This window comes from Diachasma alloeum, unplaced genomic scaffold, assembly GCF_001412515.2.
Source record: "Diachasma alloeum isolate Michigan unplaced genomic scaffold, Dall2.0 Dall_scaffold_00269, whole genome shotgun sequence".
Classification (NCBI taxonomy): domain Eukaryota; kingdom Metazoa; phylum Arthropoda; class Insecta; order Hymenoptera; family Braconidae; genus Diachasma; species Diachasma alloeum.
Window position 1 is genome coordinate 2,154,181 of NW_021680408.1, and position 19,721 is coordinate 2,173,901.

At 34.2% G+C, this 19,721-nt stretch overlaps 3 protein-coding genes across 10 annotated transcripts in view; 1 reads left to right on the forward strand and 2 right to left on the reverse strand.

Moving 5' to 3' along the window:
• The first annotated feature begins 5,323 nt into the window (after positions 1 to 5,323).
• LOC107037748 (sequestosome-1) lies at positions 5,324 to 11,734 on the forward strand. Of its 2 annotated transcripts, none has more exons than XM_015256478.1 (4): positions 5,324 to 5,822; positions 8,285 to 8,690; positions 10,229 to 10,835; positions 11,102 to 11,734. In XM_015256478.1, exons 1-4 carry the CDS (start codon positions 5,648 to 5,650, stop codon positions 11,351 to 11,353), a joined length of 1,440 nt encoding a protein of 479 aa, XP_015111964.1. In that variant the 5' UTR covers positions 5,324 to 5,647; the 3' UTR covers positions 11,354 to 11,734. The 2 variants fall into 2 exon arrangements, with proteins under 2 accessions (XP_015111964.1, XP_015111963.1); XM_015256477.1 differs by having other exon boundaries at positions 5,325 to 5,822; positions 10,226 to 10,835.
• Positions 11,735 to 12,074: 340 nt separating this feature from the next.
• LOC107037749 (28S ribosomal protein S29, mitochondrial) lies at positions 12,075 to 17,157 on the reverse strand. The gene is made up of 6 exons (XM_015256479.2): positions 16,953 to 17,157; positions 16,543 to 16,869; positions 15,281 to 15,373; positions 13,944 to 14,080; positions 12,939 to 13,286; positions 12,075 to 12,364 (listed from the first exon to the last, which is right to left on the reverse strand). Exons 1-6 carry the CDS (start codon positions 16,966 to 16,968, stop codon positions 12,125 to 12,127), a joined length of 1,161 nt encoding a protein of 386 aa, XP_015111965.1. The 5' UTR covers positions 16,969 to 17,157; the 3' UTR covers positions 12,075 to 12,124.
• A 959-nt stretch (positions 17,158 to 18,116) lies between these two features.
• LOC107037724 (rho guanine nucleotide exchange factor 12) overlaps positions 18,117 to 19,721 on the reverse strand; it is a 28,530-nt gene continuing 26,925 nt past the window's right edge. For all 7 annotated transcript variants that reach the window (XM_015256431.1, XM_015256429.1, XM_015256427.1 and 4 more), the window contains one exon: positions 18,117 to 19,328. In XM_015256431.1, coding sequence (XP_015111917.1) covers positions 19,032 to 19,328 — 297 coding nt within the window. In that variant the 3' untranslated portion in view covers positions 18,117 to 19,031. The remainder of the gene's footprint in view (positions 19,329 to 19,721) is intronic.

The following is a 19,721-nucleotide window of genomic DNA, read 5'->3' on the forward strand; positions in this document are numbered from 1 at the left end:
TCGGAAGATTGATGGCCATCCCTGGGTGAAGCCTAATGAGGATTGCCTAGGAATAACTCGACTGGAGAAATACAGTCTTAAAAAAATAAATACTTCTCTTAACTAAATGGATATTTGGCAACAAAATATTTTTTTTTCTCAGTGTAGATCGAACAAGTAACAAATACGTGAATCGTCATGCAGAGTTCTTATAACTTCACCTTGCGGCCTTTGCAAACCAGTGATATTAAAATTATTATTATTGTTACTATTATGAAATGAGATATAATCTACTGGAGTGCTATGAATGAGAGTATGGCTTATATAGATGTAAAACTGTAAAAGTAGCATCAAGTATTCTACTCTATTCTCCTCCCTATCGATAACACTGGCACAAGATTAACCCACTGCCAATGCTACACTGATAAAAAAAATTATTTTTATTGAGATATTTCTTTCTTGGAACAAGTACACTGTTAGAATTTTTTTTCAATTTAAGTAACAGATGCATTTGAATTTTCAATATTCTGGACTTGAATTCAATTTTAGACTAAATTACTCATGGAATTGCGGATTCATCTTGGAAATTCAATAAAATTAAGTTTTTCATTATGAATGATCATTGAATTTTCAATCACAATTTGGATTTTCAAACCTATCGCGAAAATTAAGCAATAGATGGAAAATTCAGAAAAAAAGTTGCCTGATTTTTCATGATTTTCAGTCATTTTTATTGTCGTATAAACCTGAGAAATCAAATTCCATTAAATATTCAAGAACATTGAGTGATTTATCAATAACAAGATCAATAGAAATCCCATGTAAATTATTCGTTGTTAAAAATTTCAAGATTTTTTACTCGAAATTTCAAGAGTAATTTTCTAACAGTGTATTATCTACTTGAAACAATTTCAAATAAATCAAATCTTACGGTGAATATCAATTATTTCTTCTTGATACATTTCCTTGAAGCAAATAAAACAGTCCTTGGCGTCAAGTCACATGTATTCAACACACAAATGGAAAAGTTCTATTTTTTTTTAACCTAATTTAATCTCCAGTCAAGAAATTTTTCACTGTCGTGAATTGATAAAAAATTCGTACCTAGGAGGTGATTACATTGAGGAATGAGTTGAATGTTGTTTTCTCGAATGAAGCCGATGTTTAAATTGAGCTTTCCGTACATCACATTGAACGAAATTTCTGATATCCAAGTTTGTATTAAATAGCCGTAATCTGTAATTCTGTTATTGTAAACTCATGTGATTTTTTTTAGTCTAGAAATATGAACTTTTTTCAACTCAACGACACCTTCCTACAATCTCAAAGCTTTTTTCGCGCAACATATTCACCCTGATTCGACATACGAAATGCTCACTTCAATTATAATCGACTTGGAACAACATATGATCGTGTTGATTGAGATAACAACGTATTTAGTCATGAGAATAATTTTGATTTTTGTGTAAACCAACGAATTTCCGGAGTTAGCAAACTTTTGGTTAGAAAAAAATCAAATACTCTCATTATTACGACAAATAAAAGGACCTTCAATTCTAGAGAAGTTCGATTTCTCCCAATCAAATGTATCTCGAGAAGAGATAACTGGTATGTACTATGAAATCATGTTTATTTGAAAATTAACAACCAAATGATAAATGATTCAAATAAAATTCTCTTGATAAAATTTTTTTTTTCTGTCAGTGTAGTGCTAATTGCCTCGAGTATTTTTAGATCTTCCCTCTTTTTCCAACATTTCTACCCCCATTTATTATAATTGCACGAACATATTGTAATCAACGGAGCTCTCATCGCCCCAACGGAAATCATCGATTTTGCATTATGCCGTTAATGCCACAACTGTACATTTATCACACGTCACTGGTAGTTGTGAGTGTTACACGGACGTAATAGGTACACATTCATCAGCTTATGCTTTCCGATTGCACAATCATTCCAGGCGAAGCTGCCAGAACCATCCAGTAGATTTTGTCAATTCTCCTAGTCATTCTTGGGTCGATTCAACTGTGAAACATCGTCAATTGATGATGCAAGATACTTCATGGTTATTTTCATAATAATAAAAAAAACTAAAACTAATAATAATGATAATAATAATAATAATTCTCTGTATTAACCATTTCGAATGTATTTTTTGGTGAAAAATTGGTTTAAAATTTAGAATTTCTGCAACTTTTCTAAAATTTCAAATTTAGAATTCTCACATTTCTTTTTTTCAAGTCTTATTTTAAATATTTATTAAACAGTGGATTAAACACAGAAAAAACATTGTTGTAAAATTCTACAGATTAAACTATTTGATTCGTTGATGAAGAGTCAGTTATTTTTACAACTTTACTATCGTTTCCTTTCGAAAATGTAATTATTCAAGAAAATGAAAATTTTGTTAATCATTACAAAAACGTCATATTTTCGATGAAACTTCTAGAATTTTTTCTATTTTAGAAATTTTTACCGTCAGGGAATTTTTTTCATATAAAAAATCGAATCCAAAATTCCCTCGACCATCCGCAAAATTCTAATTTTTTACTTGAAAAATTTGAGATTCTAGGGTCAATTGGCCAGTGTTCAAACGAATAAGAGTCGTCAAATACCAATGATCGAAAGACCAAGATTCGATAATACGGGAAATTTTCACCATATCTCATTGAATTCATGAACATCATTCATTACTAGACATTTGCGCGCGCTTTCGCGCGCGCTTATCTATTTGTTGTGAAAATGAAGAAATCGAATTTATTAAACTTCATATACTCATAGATGTTTTATAAATATTGATAATGACTTAAAGAGAATTAAGAGAAGGAAGAGTGAAACATCAATGAATAATTTTTAATCTTCGATTAATTCCTTTTTTTACGTTTTAAAATAATCTGATTAAAATCTGTAAGGGTTGAAAAATGAAGGGAGGGTTATAAATTGATTTCCCAGAAAACTGAAAAAAGTTCTTGAATTCTTCGGAAAAGTCCACAGTTTTCCAGATAACCGTAGCTCTTCAAAGATTTTTTTCGAGTTATTTGGGAAACCGAAGAATTTTCGTGAATTTTATAGAGTTTAGAATTTATGTGTGAAAATCTGAGAAGCAAGAATTGATCATTTTGGCGTGTGATAAATATGAAAAAATTATAATTTGGGACGTGAAGAATAATTTGTGAGTTAAAAAAATTTAGAAATACTATGTTTTTTTGTCTCATGATCAACAATTAGGCAATTTAGATATGTTTTGATATAAAGATCAACTTCACACATGAAAAAATGAAAAATATAACGCAGAACAAATTTTTGCCATTTGAAGAATTTGAAAATACCAGGGATTTTTTTCAGCGCCTACTTCACGTGACTCATTGACCAACCAGAATTGAGGATTAGCGGTCAGGCAGTTTCGAGACATTTCGATATAAAACAACTTCACGTTTCTTTCATCTTTAGTAAATAGGATTCATATTGATTTTTAGAAAAGCCAAAAGTCCCATTTCACTGCATTAAGCATTTGTTCTACGATAAATATATCGTCGCATTAAAATCAAAGGGGCGTAAGTGCCATTTCTCTGAGATTTTTTTTCTCTTAATACCAAAGGGGCGTATGTTTTTTTTTCCTTCGAAATGGAGTTTTCTCAACTTATGAAAGGTTTTTTGTGGACAAATTTCTGAAGTGGCAAATGGACGTAAGTCCGACTAGCAAGTACTGAAGGGGCGTATCTCCAGCACATACGCCTCTTTCTTTTTATACTTTTTGTTTCTTTTCTAGCTCATATTGAGAATGAATAATTCCAAAGGGGCGTAACTCAGGCACATACGTCCCTTTGTTTTTGAAGCAATAATCACAGAGGGGCGTAACTCCAATATATATGTCCCTTCATTTGTTACTGTTCGTTCCTATTGATTCATCAAGTATAAACGGAATCACATGCACTACAGCCCTAATAATAAATAATATTTGATTCTACATTAACCTCCCCTCCCTCCCTCTCATCATGAATGTTCAAATTATTTCCCTTTGATTTTTTGCNCGTATGAAATTTCGAGTCGTGAGTGCTTTGAACACTTCGGAAGAAAATGAGACCATAAAGGAAGAAGAAAATAGTTAAAGCGTTTTATGTTGATATAACAATATAAAACTCATTATCGCGAGTAGACCTAAGATATAATGAGAGAGAGGCGTATGTGGGACTTACGCCCTTTTCGTTTTATTTCAACATGAAATGTGTCATCCGAAGTACACAACACATAATGTAAAAAGGGCGTAAGTGTCATTTTTTGAATGAAATGAAACAGGCGTAAGTGTGGAGATACGCCCCTTTCCCGTTGAAATATAGCAATTACGCCGTTTTCCTAGATTTTTTTTCCGATTTTTGGTCAGAAATTCCATGAAAATCCGAAAAAACAGGAATTCGGAACATACGCCCCTTTCACTTTTAAAATGGGTTTTTTGGCACTTACGCTCCTTTGATTTTAATGCGACGATATAAATTAGTTCAATCACTGGACGAGTTCGAAGACTGTTGCGTTTACCCTATCTTTCAACACAATGACGCGACTCCCTTCAAATCGGCATTTCATTCTAAATATGGCGTCAAAGCGCGTGCCGCATCTCTCCATTCATCAAAGAGTCTATAAATCACTTATGACATTATCCATTTATGACATTATTTTTCCTCTGATATTCCCCATATCTGTAATCATTGCATCCAAAGCCTTCCACCCGATCCACCCTCCTAAATTACACAAAATACATTATAGAAATTCAAATCTATTCAAGGCGTACGTATGTAGCTTACTAGTAAGCAGCGCAATACGTAAATTTCATTGACGTAAAAAAAATCAAAATTTTGGTAATCATCAGAACAACGTCATATTTTCCATGAAACCACGACACATTTATAATTCCTAGTCCGACCGTACGTGGAAGTTTCTGGAATTTCTCCTATTCTTGCAATTTTAACCGTCAGAGTTTTTTTTTGTCGGTATAAAAAATCAAATCCAAAACTGTCTCGACCTTTCACAAAATTCGAATTTTTTATCTCAAAATTGAAGATTCTATTTTTCAACACATAATGAATAATGACGCGACTCCCTTCAAATACGCATTTCATTCTAAATATGGCGTCAAAACGCGCGATTCTCTCCATTCATCAGAGTCTATAAATCACTTATAAGATTATCCATTTATGTAATTATTTCTTCCTCTAATATTTTCCGTGTCTGTAAACACTGCATCCGAAGCCTTCCACCCGATCCACCGTCCTAAATTACCCAAAATACATTATGAAAATTCAAATCTATTTAAGGCATACGTAGCAGCAGCGCCGTGCGGCTGCGCGTGAAATTCTCTGACCATCGGGTTTGTCAAGTCACGGGATTGTATCATATCTGGTATCATCGCTTAGTCACCAATTCTCGTACTTTCCTCAACCCCTTCCACCAAATGCCCTTCTATAAAGACAAGCGACGAGTGATTGACCAGCATTGACGCAACAGATTTTGACACATATCAGTCAGTGATAAAAACAGAAGACAAAGAGAAGATTTTGACACATCGCAGTCGTGCATTTGTGTTGGCATTTTGTGGACGGAGACGAGTTCAACTCGTTCAACTGCTGCAGTTTCATCCAGAAATAATTGATAAAAGTCGCTGGGGGCGGAGAAAATGGCTGGAACCGTGAGTTTCAAGGTCTACCTGACGTCTGACGATGAGGGACAAGAGGAGGTTCGACGTTTTGGAGTTGATCCAGACGTTGTCACGAATTTTCTGTACCTGAGGGAGAAATTGCAGAGCATTTTCCCGAGTGTCAGGGGCAGGCATTTCACCATCTCCTGGAAAGGTACGGTCTCTGTTGATTTTTGATTGTCGGTGGGTTTCGTTACGACGGGGAAATTGCGTCGCGAATTATTTGTTTACAGGGGAGATGTTTTCTTTATTTTTACGTCACTCCTGGAAAGTGACGCAATTCCTTGCAGAATAGTTGCAATTTCGTCTGCTTGTGACGATGTGATTGGCAATAACTCGCAGATATGATGCAATTCAAAGGAATTGGTTCCGAATGAAAGCATTGTAATCGTTCTAATTAAAGTTTTGGATTTTTCGTGTTATATCATTTCTAGCGCATTTGCTAGGTTTCTCTATGAAATTTTTTCATACATGGGGGTTTGATGATTTTTGCTTCTGCATGGAAGCATTGCAATCCTTCGATTTTCACATTCTCTAATTTTCATTGGAAATGATGCAGAATGGTCTGAAACGTAAAAATACGAAGTTTGCCGAGCATGTTTGTGTGTGAGCACGTCCACCGCCACCTTCCCGGTGAATTTTTTAGAAAATTGGGTAATTAAGTGGCTAAAGTAATTCCAAAAATCGAGAATTTTGTCAGATTATAGATCTTAATGAGGACTAACTCTGTGCAAAAGTTCAGCCCGATCGATCTAATAGTTTTGGAGAAAAAGCAATTCGTTTTTAAATCGTTTTCCGCATATAACTTCAAAACTAGAGGACCGATTTTGATTTTTTTGTTTTCAAAATATTCGTTTCGATGCCTTCTATCTGAATCAATCAAAACGTATATACCAGTTCATACAAAGTTTTCGAGATATTCCCGTTTTTGCGTTTTTTCATTTAAAAAACTCTGCAAACACTATTTTGTGCAAAAATCGAGATATCCACTTGAAATTTGGACAGAATCTTCCTCTCATGATAACAATGTTTCGTATTGAAGGTGGGTTCAATCGCATCGAGTAGTTTCACTTTCTTTTTCAAAACATTTGTTTTGATGCCTTCTGTCGAAATTAATGAAAACATCAGTTCATACAAAGTTTTCGAAATATTCCCGTTTTTCCATTTGTTCATTAAAGAAAACTTTGTAAACACTCTAGGTTGTGCAAAAATCGAGATATCAATTTGAAATTTGGACAGAACATATGTACCTGCTCATACGAAGTATTCGAAACATTGGAATTTTGATAGCACCCATGGAGGTGGCAGTAACCATGTGAAATTTTTGCTGCTAGTCAGTGTTAGTGAAGCTAAAAACTTTTGTAATACTTCAGACCATTCGGAAACCTGCCATCAATGTACTGATGGCGAAAAAAAATAAAACATCACTTAGTGACATTCTCACTGTCACATGGCGCGCTGTCATATGCTCGCTGTCCCCTGCTTGTTTAAAATGTCAATCACAATTTTTTGTTAATAATTTAATGAAAATGTTGACGCTTCATATTATCCACTATTCGAGAAATTGAAATATCTCATATTTCATTTCTGATTCTTAGCGTAATGAAGAATATTCCATTATAATTATCAGTTACATGGATACACTAATAAAATAATTGCAATTCTCAATGTCTCATTCACAATGTCATGAAAAAGTTTTTTTTCATCAACTTTTGTTGACTAACTTTTTTTACTATTGGGAGTACTGATGAGAATAATAATTTTCTATTCGATAGAAAAGAACATGCGGTGCGAAAAAATCACAGATATTTGAACTATAGTGTATCGTCTACCCCCACAGATAACTCCCACTCCCCTGTTAGATCTCGATCTCAACGTCCACTAGTCAGTTGGTCCCCTGACTCTCCAGCAGCCAAACTATGACTTCGTCATCGCTGAGTCTATGTTCTCTCTTCATTCGAAATTCCCGAAGGTTTTTCATATATTTCTTATATCGAGACGACAATATTAATTATTTTCACTAATTTTATCCACAGTTCTCTTTTCCAGTAATATGAAATATTCCGTCTCTAATTCAATTGACTAGATTAGGCCGATTACACTTCTTTTTTTATTCGATTGAAATTCGACATCACATTTTCTATTTCCACCCTCTGGGTCCTCTCCTGGGTCTTCCTCTGGACTTTGGATTTTGCTGTTTCATTTTCGTTTCAATTAATCCATCGACAAAATCTTTTCCCATCAAAATTTCTCAATAATTTTCCATTCTACTGAATGGAAAATTATTATTCTCATCAGTACACCGAACAATAAAAAAAAGTTAATAAACAAAAGTTGATAAAAATTGTTTTTTGCTTTAATTGCGTCAAACAGTCGTTTTTCGACTGTTTCATTTTGCCCCACTATCCCCTATAAAAAAATTCAATCACAATGTTTCATCATTAGTTCAATGACAACATGGACGATCAATATTATCTATTATTCCTGAAATTGAAATGTTTCATATTTCATTATTAATTGTTATCGAAATGAAGAATATCCAATTGTAATTATCAGTTAATTCACAAATCCCCCATTTCCGAGAAAACATAATCGAAAATGTTTTTACATTCCCAGATGAGGATGGTGATAACGTCATAATTTCGAGTGACGAGGAGCTGCAGATAGCCCTGAACGAGACAGCCTCAGCGAACGTTCGCAAGCTCTACCTGACCCTCCACTCCGAATACGAAAAGTCTGAGGATCACCAGCAGCCGGATGCCTCCCCCAAGGAATTGGCACTCCACGCCGGAATAATTTGCGATGGGTGTGACAAAACAGTTCAGGGATTGCGTTACAAGTGTCTCCAGTGCGCTGACTATGATCTCTGCTCGAGGTGCGAGGCCAAGGGGGTGCACGAGGAGCACTGCATGCTGCGTCTGAGTGTTCCCGTTCAATGGAAACCCCATTATAGCAAGCGTCTGGCTCACCATATGAATCGTTTCGTTCGTAAAGCAGTCCACAACAATATTTTGTACTGCAGGTAAGGATGCAATTGAAAATGATCTGTCAATTTCTGAAAAAAACAAGTCGACAATTGCATTTTTCCTTCCGAATGGAAGCCTTGTTTTTGACCGATTTTTCGATTTTCTAATTTTGATTGCAAATGGTCTAGAGTGTTATGAAACGTGAAAAAATGATGTTTTTAGGCTCATGGCTGTATGTATCTATCCGACATCTTGGGTTTTTGGTGATTAATTTTTAGAAAATTCAACATAAATACGGTGAAATTTGTAGATAAAAATCTGAAATTTTGGATCATTGTAGCTATCATTGAGCTCAACTTTGGCGCGCTGTTTCAGCCTGATCGGTCCAGTAGTTTCTGAGATATAACAACTTGTTTAAATTTCGTTTTTCCTCAAAATCTCAAAAACTACTGCACCGATTTCAATTTTTTTTTCAAAATACTCATCTCGATGCAGGTCAATTACAATATATATTGTCTCTTTAATAGACAGTTCGGAGATATTGCCGTTTTTCCATTTTCATGAAAAATCTCGTACGCACGATAACTTGAGAAAAAAGGAGATAACAAGTTAAAATTTGGTATGGTTCTCAGACCAAATATAGTTATCCTAACACAAAGAATCGGAAACTTAAATTTGAGCGATTACAAAACTCCAATTGGGAAGTAAAAATGAGACAATTTCATGTCACAGGATTTTTTAAGATTTTTTCTACATTTTAACCTTCTCTCTAATCTCGAAAAATTCATCTTCTCATAAGACTGTGTGTTACTTTCCCACTTCTGAATTAATTATTATCAATAATACCAGATTGTCAATTGAGCACGAACTTAACCAGAATGTTTTTATTCATATCAACTTCCGTTTAGAATTTATTTCAGATTTTCATCTTCAAAATTTAAGTTGTGGTTATACTACTTTAACTTGAGGCAATCAAAAGTATCAGCTTGACAGTTTGAAAGTCTCAACTTGAGACTTTCAAAACTCAATGTAAGAATTTCAAGCTTCAAATTAAGACTTGAAAATCTTCACACACGAAGAAATTTAGTAGAAAAACTTGGCGAATTAGCTAGACAATTATATTGGATTTCTATTGAACTGTCTATTAGTTTTGGGCCGATTCTATTGAAGTATTTTCTATACAACTTCCTCGGCTCAAATTTTCCAAGTTTGTTTCATTCATTTTCCTTTCATCAAGAAAATCAAACAAAGAAACTTCCAAAATTTGCGCCGAGAACATTCTCTAGAAAATAGTTCAATAAAATAAATTGTATAGAAACATTGAATTCTATTGACTTTTTCTATAGAATATTTTCTCTTGAACACTTCAATAGAATCAGTCAAAAACTAATAAAAAGTTTACTAGAAATTTAATACAATTGTCTATCGAATTGACTAGGTTTTTCTATGAAATTTTTCATACGTGTTATTTTAAGACCATTGAAATCTTAAACTCAGGCATTCCCTTATGGCTATACTAAATGAAAATTTTACTGCAATTTTACTGACTTGGCGAATGTAAAAAATGAGAATAATTTTGCATTCCCATCAGCAGGGAAGCTGAGGATGTCCCCAGATGTCCCTTCAGCAAAGAGAACAAGGACGAGAAGCCTGGAAAGGACAGCAAGTTCCATTCAAAACGCCATGGCAGACGTCAGTGCAGTGGGAATGAGGGACAATCCTGGCTGGACACCTTCGCTGTTTACCTGAATGACTACGCGAATCTGCCTGGGGAGTGCCCCATGAAGGAGAAGCCAGAACAAGCCACTGAGGAGAAGAAAGAAGCCAAGACATCTGATTCTCATGTCGAGTTGCTAAAGATGATTGGCGAGAATCTCTCCCAGTTCCTCGATCCGCTTGGCGTCAACATGAATTTCCAGGTGAAGGTTAATGACAATGTGGAGAATAAGAGCTCTACTACTGCTCCAACAACTTCGAGTGCTCCTGAGTCGAGTGCTCCTGCTCCTGAGTCGAGTGCTGCTTCAACCGCTTCAGATTGTGATGTTAACAAGGAAAATCCTGGGGAGAAAGAGAATACTCTTAAGGAGAAGTCACCTTCTCCTGCAAGGTCGATGTCTAGTGAGGGAGCTTCCAGTGGGGAAAAACCTGAGGTCGAGGGGTGGACTATCATCCCACCAGCTAATGGTGCTATTCCGAAGACTGTAAGGATTTATTAGAATTCTTCTTTAATTCTGTTCCATTTTATCTTATTTTTATCAGTTTTTTGTGTTATTTCTGTTCTATTCTATTTCACTTTTTTTCTGTTTTCTTTTATATGAAGCAGTCATGAGTCAATTTAATTCTTAAAAATAGAGTTAGTGAAATTGTCATGAAATTCATATTCTATTTTTCAATATTATAATTTCTCCTTCGTTTATTCTGATTTATTTTCTCATTTATTATTTTATTTTATCTTTTGATTTGCTAGGTGACACCACCATCAGCACCTGTTGTCGAGGAGAAAGCAGCAACCCAGCCGATTTACCCAAAGCTTCTCCAACCCGAGGAGAAACCATCGAAAATAATCTATCATCCAAACCCAACGATCCAGAATTCTGTTGAAACTATGATGCAGATGGGTTTCTCCAATGAGGGGGGTTGGCTCACTAATCTCCTCGTTTCGATGATGGGAGACATCCCCAAAGCCCTCGACGCTCTCCAGCCAGTCCAGCGCAATTAAATGACTCTTAATCACTCTATGTTCTACCAGTAATACAATTTATCTCGAGCTTTGAAGTTTCTTTGGTTTTGGGATTTTAAATGAATAAATAAACAAGTGAAATAAATGTTGCATGCATTTAATTTTTGCAGAATTATGGATTATTTTCCACTTTATAAATTCATCTTATTATTACTTTTTTGAGATGACTTCATTCCAATTCATTTTGAGTTCATTGTTTAAGCATATTTTGATTTGCGAAGTTCTGAAGAATGTCGTAATTTAATCATGAAATTGAAATAAAGAAAATTAAGGTTGAAAATCAAAATAAAGAAGAGTAATGTTGAATGAATGTTGAAAATAAAGAACATAAATGTTTCATGCAATTGAATTTTAAACAGACTTTTTGATTTTTTTCACTTTGTAAATTTAAATTATTATTACTTCTCGTTGAATTCATAATTCATTTTTTCCTTTAATTTGTGAACTTTTAAAGAATATGATAATTTCATAATGACATTTACATATTCTGTCAATGAAAAAAATTAATGTTTGATTTTTTCCTTTTATAAATTCACATTATTACTTCTTTTTCAATTCATGATTCTTTTTCTCTTTAAATTTGCGAAGTCCCGCAAAAATATGACGATTAAAATGAATGTTATAAATACAATGAACAATGCTAATAATATTCTAAATGTGATAAATATAAATGAATAAAATAAATGTTTGAAGCAATGAATTTTCCCACTTTATAAATTCACATTATTATTACTCTTTCAACATTTAGTATTACAAAGCAGCAGTTAATCGCATCAATTTGAAAGGATTTCTGTTGGAAAGTAATTCCAGTTCTCGTTGGCCAGCGGGAGTGATGTCGCTCACCCATTTACGATTTTTATAGTACTCCATCACTGCTTCAAATTCATCAGCTGTATAATTCTGCACGTGAACTGGTAAAAATGGATCTAACAGCTCGAAACCCTCTTTTCCCAGGAGATAACGGGGGTAAATCGATTGCTGTGCCTCGTTCTGTAATATAATATGAACGAGTAATTCCATGTAAACAACCAAGTAGACAAATTGAAAAGAAAATTGCAAAATGAATAAATAACAATTGAAAAAAAAAATACCTCAGAGCAAAAATTATAAAACAGGCTGTTGAAATTAAATAAATAGAGCTTTTGCATTCTCATTCTAATAATAAATTATTTTATCAATGAATATAGCCTTTGAAGATGTCTTCCCAATTTTTGAATGGGTTAGGGTTCCTTAATCGCTTGCCAACCCCCATATGACCCCCATGATCGTTCTGACCCTTATAACCTTCAATCTGATCCCTGTGTCCCTTAATCAGTCTCTCGTGACTCTTATTGTGACCCTTGTGACCATTATTCTGACCCTCACGACCCTGATTCTAAACCTCGTGACCCCTATTTTGACCCTCATGACCCTGATTCTGAACCCCGTGACCCCTATTCTGACCCTCATGACCATTATTTTGACCCTTGTGACCCTTAATTGTGGAGTCTTAATTTCGAGTACCAAATTTTTTTTCACCAGAAGTCAATTTGGATTTTTATAATATAGAGAGAAATAAACTCACCTGAACAGCGATTTGATCGACAGTTAGCACGACAGCTCCATTGCACCAATCGCTCTTGGCAATATTCAAGAATGTTTTAGTCAGAGTTACTTTGTCTGGATACACTAATCTTCGATTCTCAACCCGAATCTCCGTGTCTCGTCCCAGGAGTGCATTGAATCCATCAATCACGACGAGAACTTTACATTTTCCAGCGATCGATGAAATTTTCAATTCATCGGAGAGAACTTCGATTATGTCGCAGGCGTATTTTATGCGAGCTATTCCAAGGTCTATTAGTTCCAGGATGGGGGTTCCACTGGGAGTGTGCTCACGCACACTCCATTCGTAGGTTTTTGTTAATCTCAACTGAAATTCACAGATGAAACTGATGATAAATACATAAAAATAATTTGTAAATACCTTAAAGAATATGAATTGAAGATATAAAATGAGTAAAAGAGGTGATTTGTAATTTGTGAAGCAAAATATGAAGTGTGAAGCAGTAGCGAGAGTTTAAATAATCCAAAATGAGGATTCCATCATTTTAAATAATGATAAAAAAAATTTCAATTGAAAAAAAAAATCATTTCTTTTTTAGTCGTAAATTATTTAGTTGCAAAAAGATATCTCCAGATGTGGGCCGGCTCACGCAGACTCCACTCGTAAATCTTTGCTAATCTCAACTAAAATTCACAGATGAAACTCATCATAAATACATAAAAATAATTTGTAAATACCGTAAAAGATATGAATTGAAGATATACAAAAAGGAAGAGAGATGAATTCTAATTTGTGACGCGAAATATAAAGTACGGAGCAGTAACGACAGTTTAAATAATCCAAAACGAGGATTCCACCTTTTTAAAAACTGATTTTCAAAAATTTAAACAGAAAAAAAAACAATTTCTATTTTAGTCGTAAATTCTTTCATGAACTAAAAATGCAAAATAAACCTCTAGAGGTTTATGGGAAAAATATGAAAAATCTACTTATTTCAGGTGATTTAAAGAATAAGATAATTACATCGAGCTCCTGTAGGAGACTGAGATTTTGGTGTTTGAAGCGAATCAACCAGGCTGCTGCGTCAATAGGCAGATCGTAGAAACCCTCTTTGGTGGTGGATGCTGCTACTTCTTTCGGTTTTTTGTACCAATCTCTCACTATAAACAATACAATGCTGCTGAGGATGAAAACAAATTCTGATTTGATAATTAATTGGTTTCTTTACCACATAAAATTTTTTTATGCTGAAGAAAAAATTAGATTCAATGGTAGAAATGGTTGCATTCGATAATACTAATACTAACTGAATCTCTCTTGCAAAAAAATATATCTATCAAAACGTAATAAATAAGTAAATCCCTCCTAGAAATCTTAACCCCTCACATACGGGGCCTTTCTGATACCAAGTCTACCACACGCTCAATACTCTTCGCATCCCATATTTTCTGATGAATGAAAAATTATAAATAAAATATATAATTGAAGCTACAGTATTCACCTTCCCAATGGTATTAGTCCGATTGTATTATCTGCCATAGTTTCGGAAATATTCAATTTTGAAAAGAGCTGTGCGTTTTTACATGGGCCGATATGACATACCGAGCCCGTACGTGAGGGGTTAAAGCCATTCGCATAAACAACAATAATTCTCTACGTCTTTCTTCATTCTCATCAACCCTTCAAATTGTTTCTCTCGCATCCCATACTTTCCAACGTACAAGAAATCCCTATTTACCTCTTTTTGTGTTTTGATCTCTATTGTACACTGTACATTATCATAACATTCAACTAAATATCTCTGTAAATACCAGGCTGAAGGCCTTCGGGCGATGGCCAGTCGCAAACCCCTTCCAGCAAATCACGTTAAAAATAAATAAATAATGGAAGGTTTTATATTGTTATGAATGTCCATTTTCCCTTTAGAATTCATGCCATCATGCATGCATTAGTTTCCTTCTTTCTTTCATTCGCTTTTCAATTATTTTTCATTCATAACTATTTTCACTTCTTGCTGTATACTTTATGTAATCGCGTTATGATTTTCACTCTTTTCCGACGTTTTTTGCATTAGTATCAGCGCGCATTATAGCAATTCCATGCTTACTTTTTGTGTTTTTCTGTTTCCTGCTTTATGACTTATGTCATGGTGACTTCGTACAACATAATGTATAGTTAATAATAAACTTCAATCAATCAATCTTTTCACTTGAACACCTTCTCTGAAGTTAGTGTTACTTTTGTTTTATCTTCATTCTTCTTTCTTGTTTTACTGAATTAATTTCATCAACTTTCTATCGTCCTATTCATTTTAATAAGCCCCTTTTTAAATAATCAGGCCTATTTCAATATCAACGTACCCCAAGGAACGTGAACAAGAATTTTCCTCGAAGATAATCCATAATGTAGTATATGTGCCAATGACAGTGATTTGCCAGCCCCATTCTCTCCATCTGAATTGAAAAAATCAATATAAAATTGAGAATGTCAAAAAATGATATGACATGTGTGAAAAAAATCAATAGAAAAATCAAAATCGCTTGGATTTGACAGTTCAATTGCATAATCACCTCAAGAATTGGCGTAAAAAACAGACTTTTTTTAGTAGAACTCTAACAAGACTTAAAGAGAATTCTTATATTCTTAGAGTTCCTATAGAAAATTAAAAAAATTTATCAGAGAAGGTAGATTTTTCTATTAAATTTGGGTAATGTGTGACAATACATTTCTCCAGATGTACTTCAATAATTTATACATTAAATTCCATGGTTTATCAGTAAAATAACGATAAAAAAAACGAAGAGCGCTTGCTTTCACAAATTAGCAATTTTGTGTTGTGGAGGAGAGTAATTGACTCATCTTAACCCAGATCGATCTTCTGGTGAATTTTAGGTTCTGTCGCTTTATATCATTCCACAATAATCTATACATCAACAATACACGCATGAAAACATTCAATAGAAAAACTTAACGAATTCGCTACCAAACTTTATTGGAATTCTCTAGAAATTCTGTTGGGATTCTATTAAAATTCTAGGAAATTCTCGTTAAAATTCTATTTGTTTTTTGCGCTGATTCTATGAAATATTCGATAGGAAAAAGTCAATAGATTTCGATTTTTCTATATGAATAGTCTCTTGGAATTTTTTCCATAAGAATACTTGGGCATGAATTTTCTAAGTTTTTTTCACTCGGATCCTGCAATGCGAAACAAAACAAAATATAACGGAAAAAACTTGGAAAATCCATGCCCAATAGTTTTAATAGAAAAAATCTAAAAAACAAAATTTTAACAGAAAAATCGAAATCTATTGACGTCTTCCTATCAAATATCTAATAGAATCTGGACAAAAAACAAATAGAATTTTAACGAGAATTCTTTAGAATTTTGCTAGAATCCCTACAGAATTTCCTGAGAATTACAATAGAATTTTCTAGCGAATTCGTTAAAGTTTTCTATTGAATTTTTTCATATGTGTAATTAAGAAAAAAATTACGGAAATTTTTGAATTCTGATATCAAGCAAATGGAGGGGGGTATTCACACTACCTAAATTGGAAATGTCAAAATACAATATGGAATTGGAAACGTTGTCCTTAAAAAAGTGATTTTGAAATATTACATAAAACGTATCTGTTGACCGGTCTCGAGTAATCCGTCAATTTCAAACAGGAGATGACTTCCAGCACTGGTTCCCTTACGAGCAGACACGTCTCCAGGAAGGTTGTAGTCTGATTATGAAATGACTTGGGGAGTCCTCCGTGCAGGAATACTGTTTGCACCACTGAGGGGGGCATTGTGTAGAATCTGTTGAGGTGCTCTCTCCCATGATTCGATGGGTCACTCTCATTTGTTCGAAAGGTCTGAATGGGCTCGTCATTCACTCGTTTCGTCTCTGTCACTGTGGCGAAGCGTCTTGCAACGTTGCACGGTATTCTTCTCAATAATTCTAAGAGCAATAATCAACGAAAATGACGATGATATTTTGGTCCAACAATCGATGGTTAACAACGAGCATTCAAAGGTACTTACGAACAAAGAGAACCATTGCCACTGACTATTAATCCACTCGTTTAGTGGGTAAAGTTATAGTTCATCGGGAAATATGGAGATCAATGTTTAATAAATGTAGAGAAGCATTATTTTTTATTGAAAGGGAGGATTTTCGGTGAGTGAGGAGGTTAGGAAGCTGGAAAACTTAAACATGAGGATTCTAGGGAATTTATTGGTTATTTAGTGGTGAAAAGTTGGGGGAGATGTCTCAGAATGATTGACCAATCCAAAGACAGAAAATTAATCACGTGATGGAAGTTGACCAAATGAACGAGAAATAATCTCCTCGAAATATAAACAATTGGGAATTGTCAGTCACTTATTATTTTAGATGTTTGCATTCAAATTTTCTATTTTTTTTATTTTTTGAACTAATATAAAAAATTTCGGGGGAATTTTAAACTGATTTCTCAGAAAAATTCATGAAATAATTACAAAATTACCATTTTTAAACACTGATATTCTTTTGATTTTTTTTAACTACTAGGAGGCTACGCTCCTTGCTACCTCCGCTCGCCACCCCCATAATCCTTATTCTGGCCCTCGTGACCCTTAATCTGACTCTTGTGATCCTTAATCTAATCCATATGATCCTTAATCCGACCCTGGTGACCCTTAAGCTGATCCTCGTGACCCTTAATCTGACTCTTGTGATCCTTAATCCGACCCTGGTGACCCTTAATCTCATCCTCGTGACCTTTAATCTGAATTATATGACCTTTAATCTGACTCATATGGCCCTTAATCCGACCCTCGTGACCGTTATTCTGACCCTCGAGACCCTTAATCTGACCACTGTGACCCTTAACCCGACCCTCGTAATCCTTAATCTGACTCTTGTGATTTTTAATCTGACCACTGTGACCCTTGACCCGAGCCTCGTAACCCTTAATTGTGGAGTTTTAATTTCGAGTGCCAAAGTTTTTTCTCCAGAAGTTGATTTGGGTTCTTATAATACAAAGAGATTAGAAAGCATCTTTCATGATTAATTCATAGAAAATAATTTTTCACTCCACACATCTTTTTTCTCAATCCCAATGAATCCCATCATATTTATAACACCAGAAATCTATGTCACTGAGAAAAATAAAACAAAAATAATTTAACGATTGGGTTAAATAACTTTTCAACTCATCATTTGTATACAATTGTAAATAATAATGTTATTAAATATTTTATACATGTACAGTGTATATATAATAATAATGGTATCTCATTACTAATTTCGTATAATAAATTGTAAATTAATGAAGACAGAGATTCAATATACGTTGATGACTCCCCCGTCGCCAATCGTTATCTCATTAGTTTTTTTCCCATTGCAATTACGTTACCAATTATACCTGTTGTATACGAGATTCCCAAATGGGGGAAGGGTATTGGGGCCTCTGATCAGAAACAGAGGGTAGAGATAATCTCATGAAATTTAATGTCAAACATTGCTTAATCCTTCAAAAAATCCTCCTTTCTCCTTCACCCTCCCCTCAATTAAAAAAAAAGAAAAATTACAAGTGTAAAAAATGTTTCATCTCAAATTGTATGACTCCATGATTCAATTATTATCCTGTACAAAATTCATTTTTATACTTAATATAATTTTCTCAGCTGCATCACATCATTTCAAATGTCAATAAAACATCGAAAAAACTGTTTTTTTCAATTCATTCTGTCGTATTAAAAACCTACGTATTACGCAGTTAGTACAAAAGAAAATATATTAATATAAATTGTTCATCATTCATGATGTGATACTGTGTCATAAATTGGAACAAAAAAAATTACCGAAAAAAATATATCGAATTCTATGTACATGAAATCGCTGAGTAAAGGCATTATTAAAAAATTAAATTCTCATCGAAAAATTGTTTTCAGCGTAAAGCGAAATATTGAACAACGTTAAGCTTATGGAACAGCTGGCAATGGCCAATGTTTCTTCCTCGTTTGATTATCTGATTTATTATTTGTTTTCGATGCGAGCAGCCACGTTTCAACGCCCTAGTAAAATGCACCAAGATATATTTGATTAATTAAATATGTGACTGAAAAATAATTCAGTCATCAACCTACGCAGTCACCCATCACTTGTGTCTTGACAGTGTCTTTAGTTTCATCTGATTTAGTCTGGAGGCTCTCCTCGCAGGCATCCACAAACTCATCCTTGATGGAATCCTCAGGTCCACCCTCTGCTGACGAAGAGCATGGAGGTGATTCGGTGGATGTTTGGCTAGTATTTGTATCTGATTGAGGTGGCTCACGTTTTTGAGCATCAACGTCAAATGCATGAAGACGTTCTCTACTTCTACGCAACTCCTTTCGCAGTCGTTCTCGTTCGCCTTCTCTCTCTTTAACAATTTCCTGGAAATTAAGCCATTGGTTTAGACGGATTGTTTTCACTAAAATGTAAGGTCATGATTAGTGAGAATTTCAAACATTTGGCGTCAGCATCTGAGAAATTATTGATGGTCAATGTGTTCATTAAACTATTAATGAAAAATTGGGATGGATTTTTTTTTATAAATCAGTCAATTTTTTATTCATGTTGGAAATTTGAGAAAATTTAGCATTTTCGTATTTAAGGATATCCACTTTGGCTATTTTTTATACAGTGATGAAATGCTTTTCTACTTTTGCAGTCGAACATCAGAGCTTGCGTTTAAGCCCCGTTTGGCCCTAATTTTCCGGATATTTTACAATGATTTTATTATTTCAACTTTGCAGGTCTAAATTTGAATCTCGATATTGAACCAT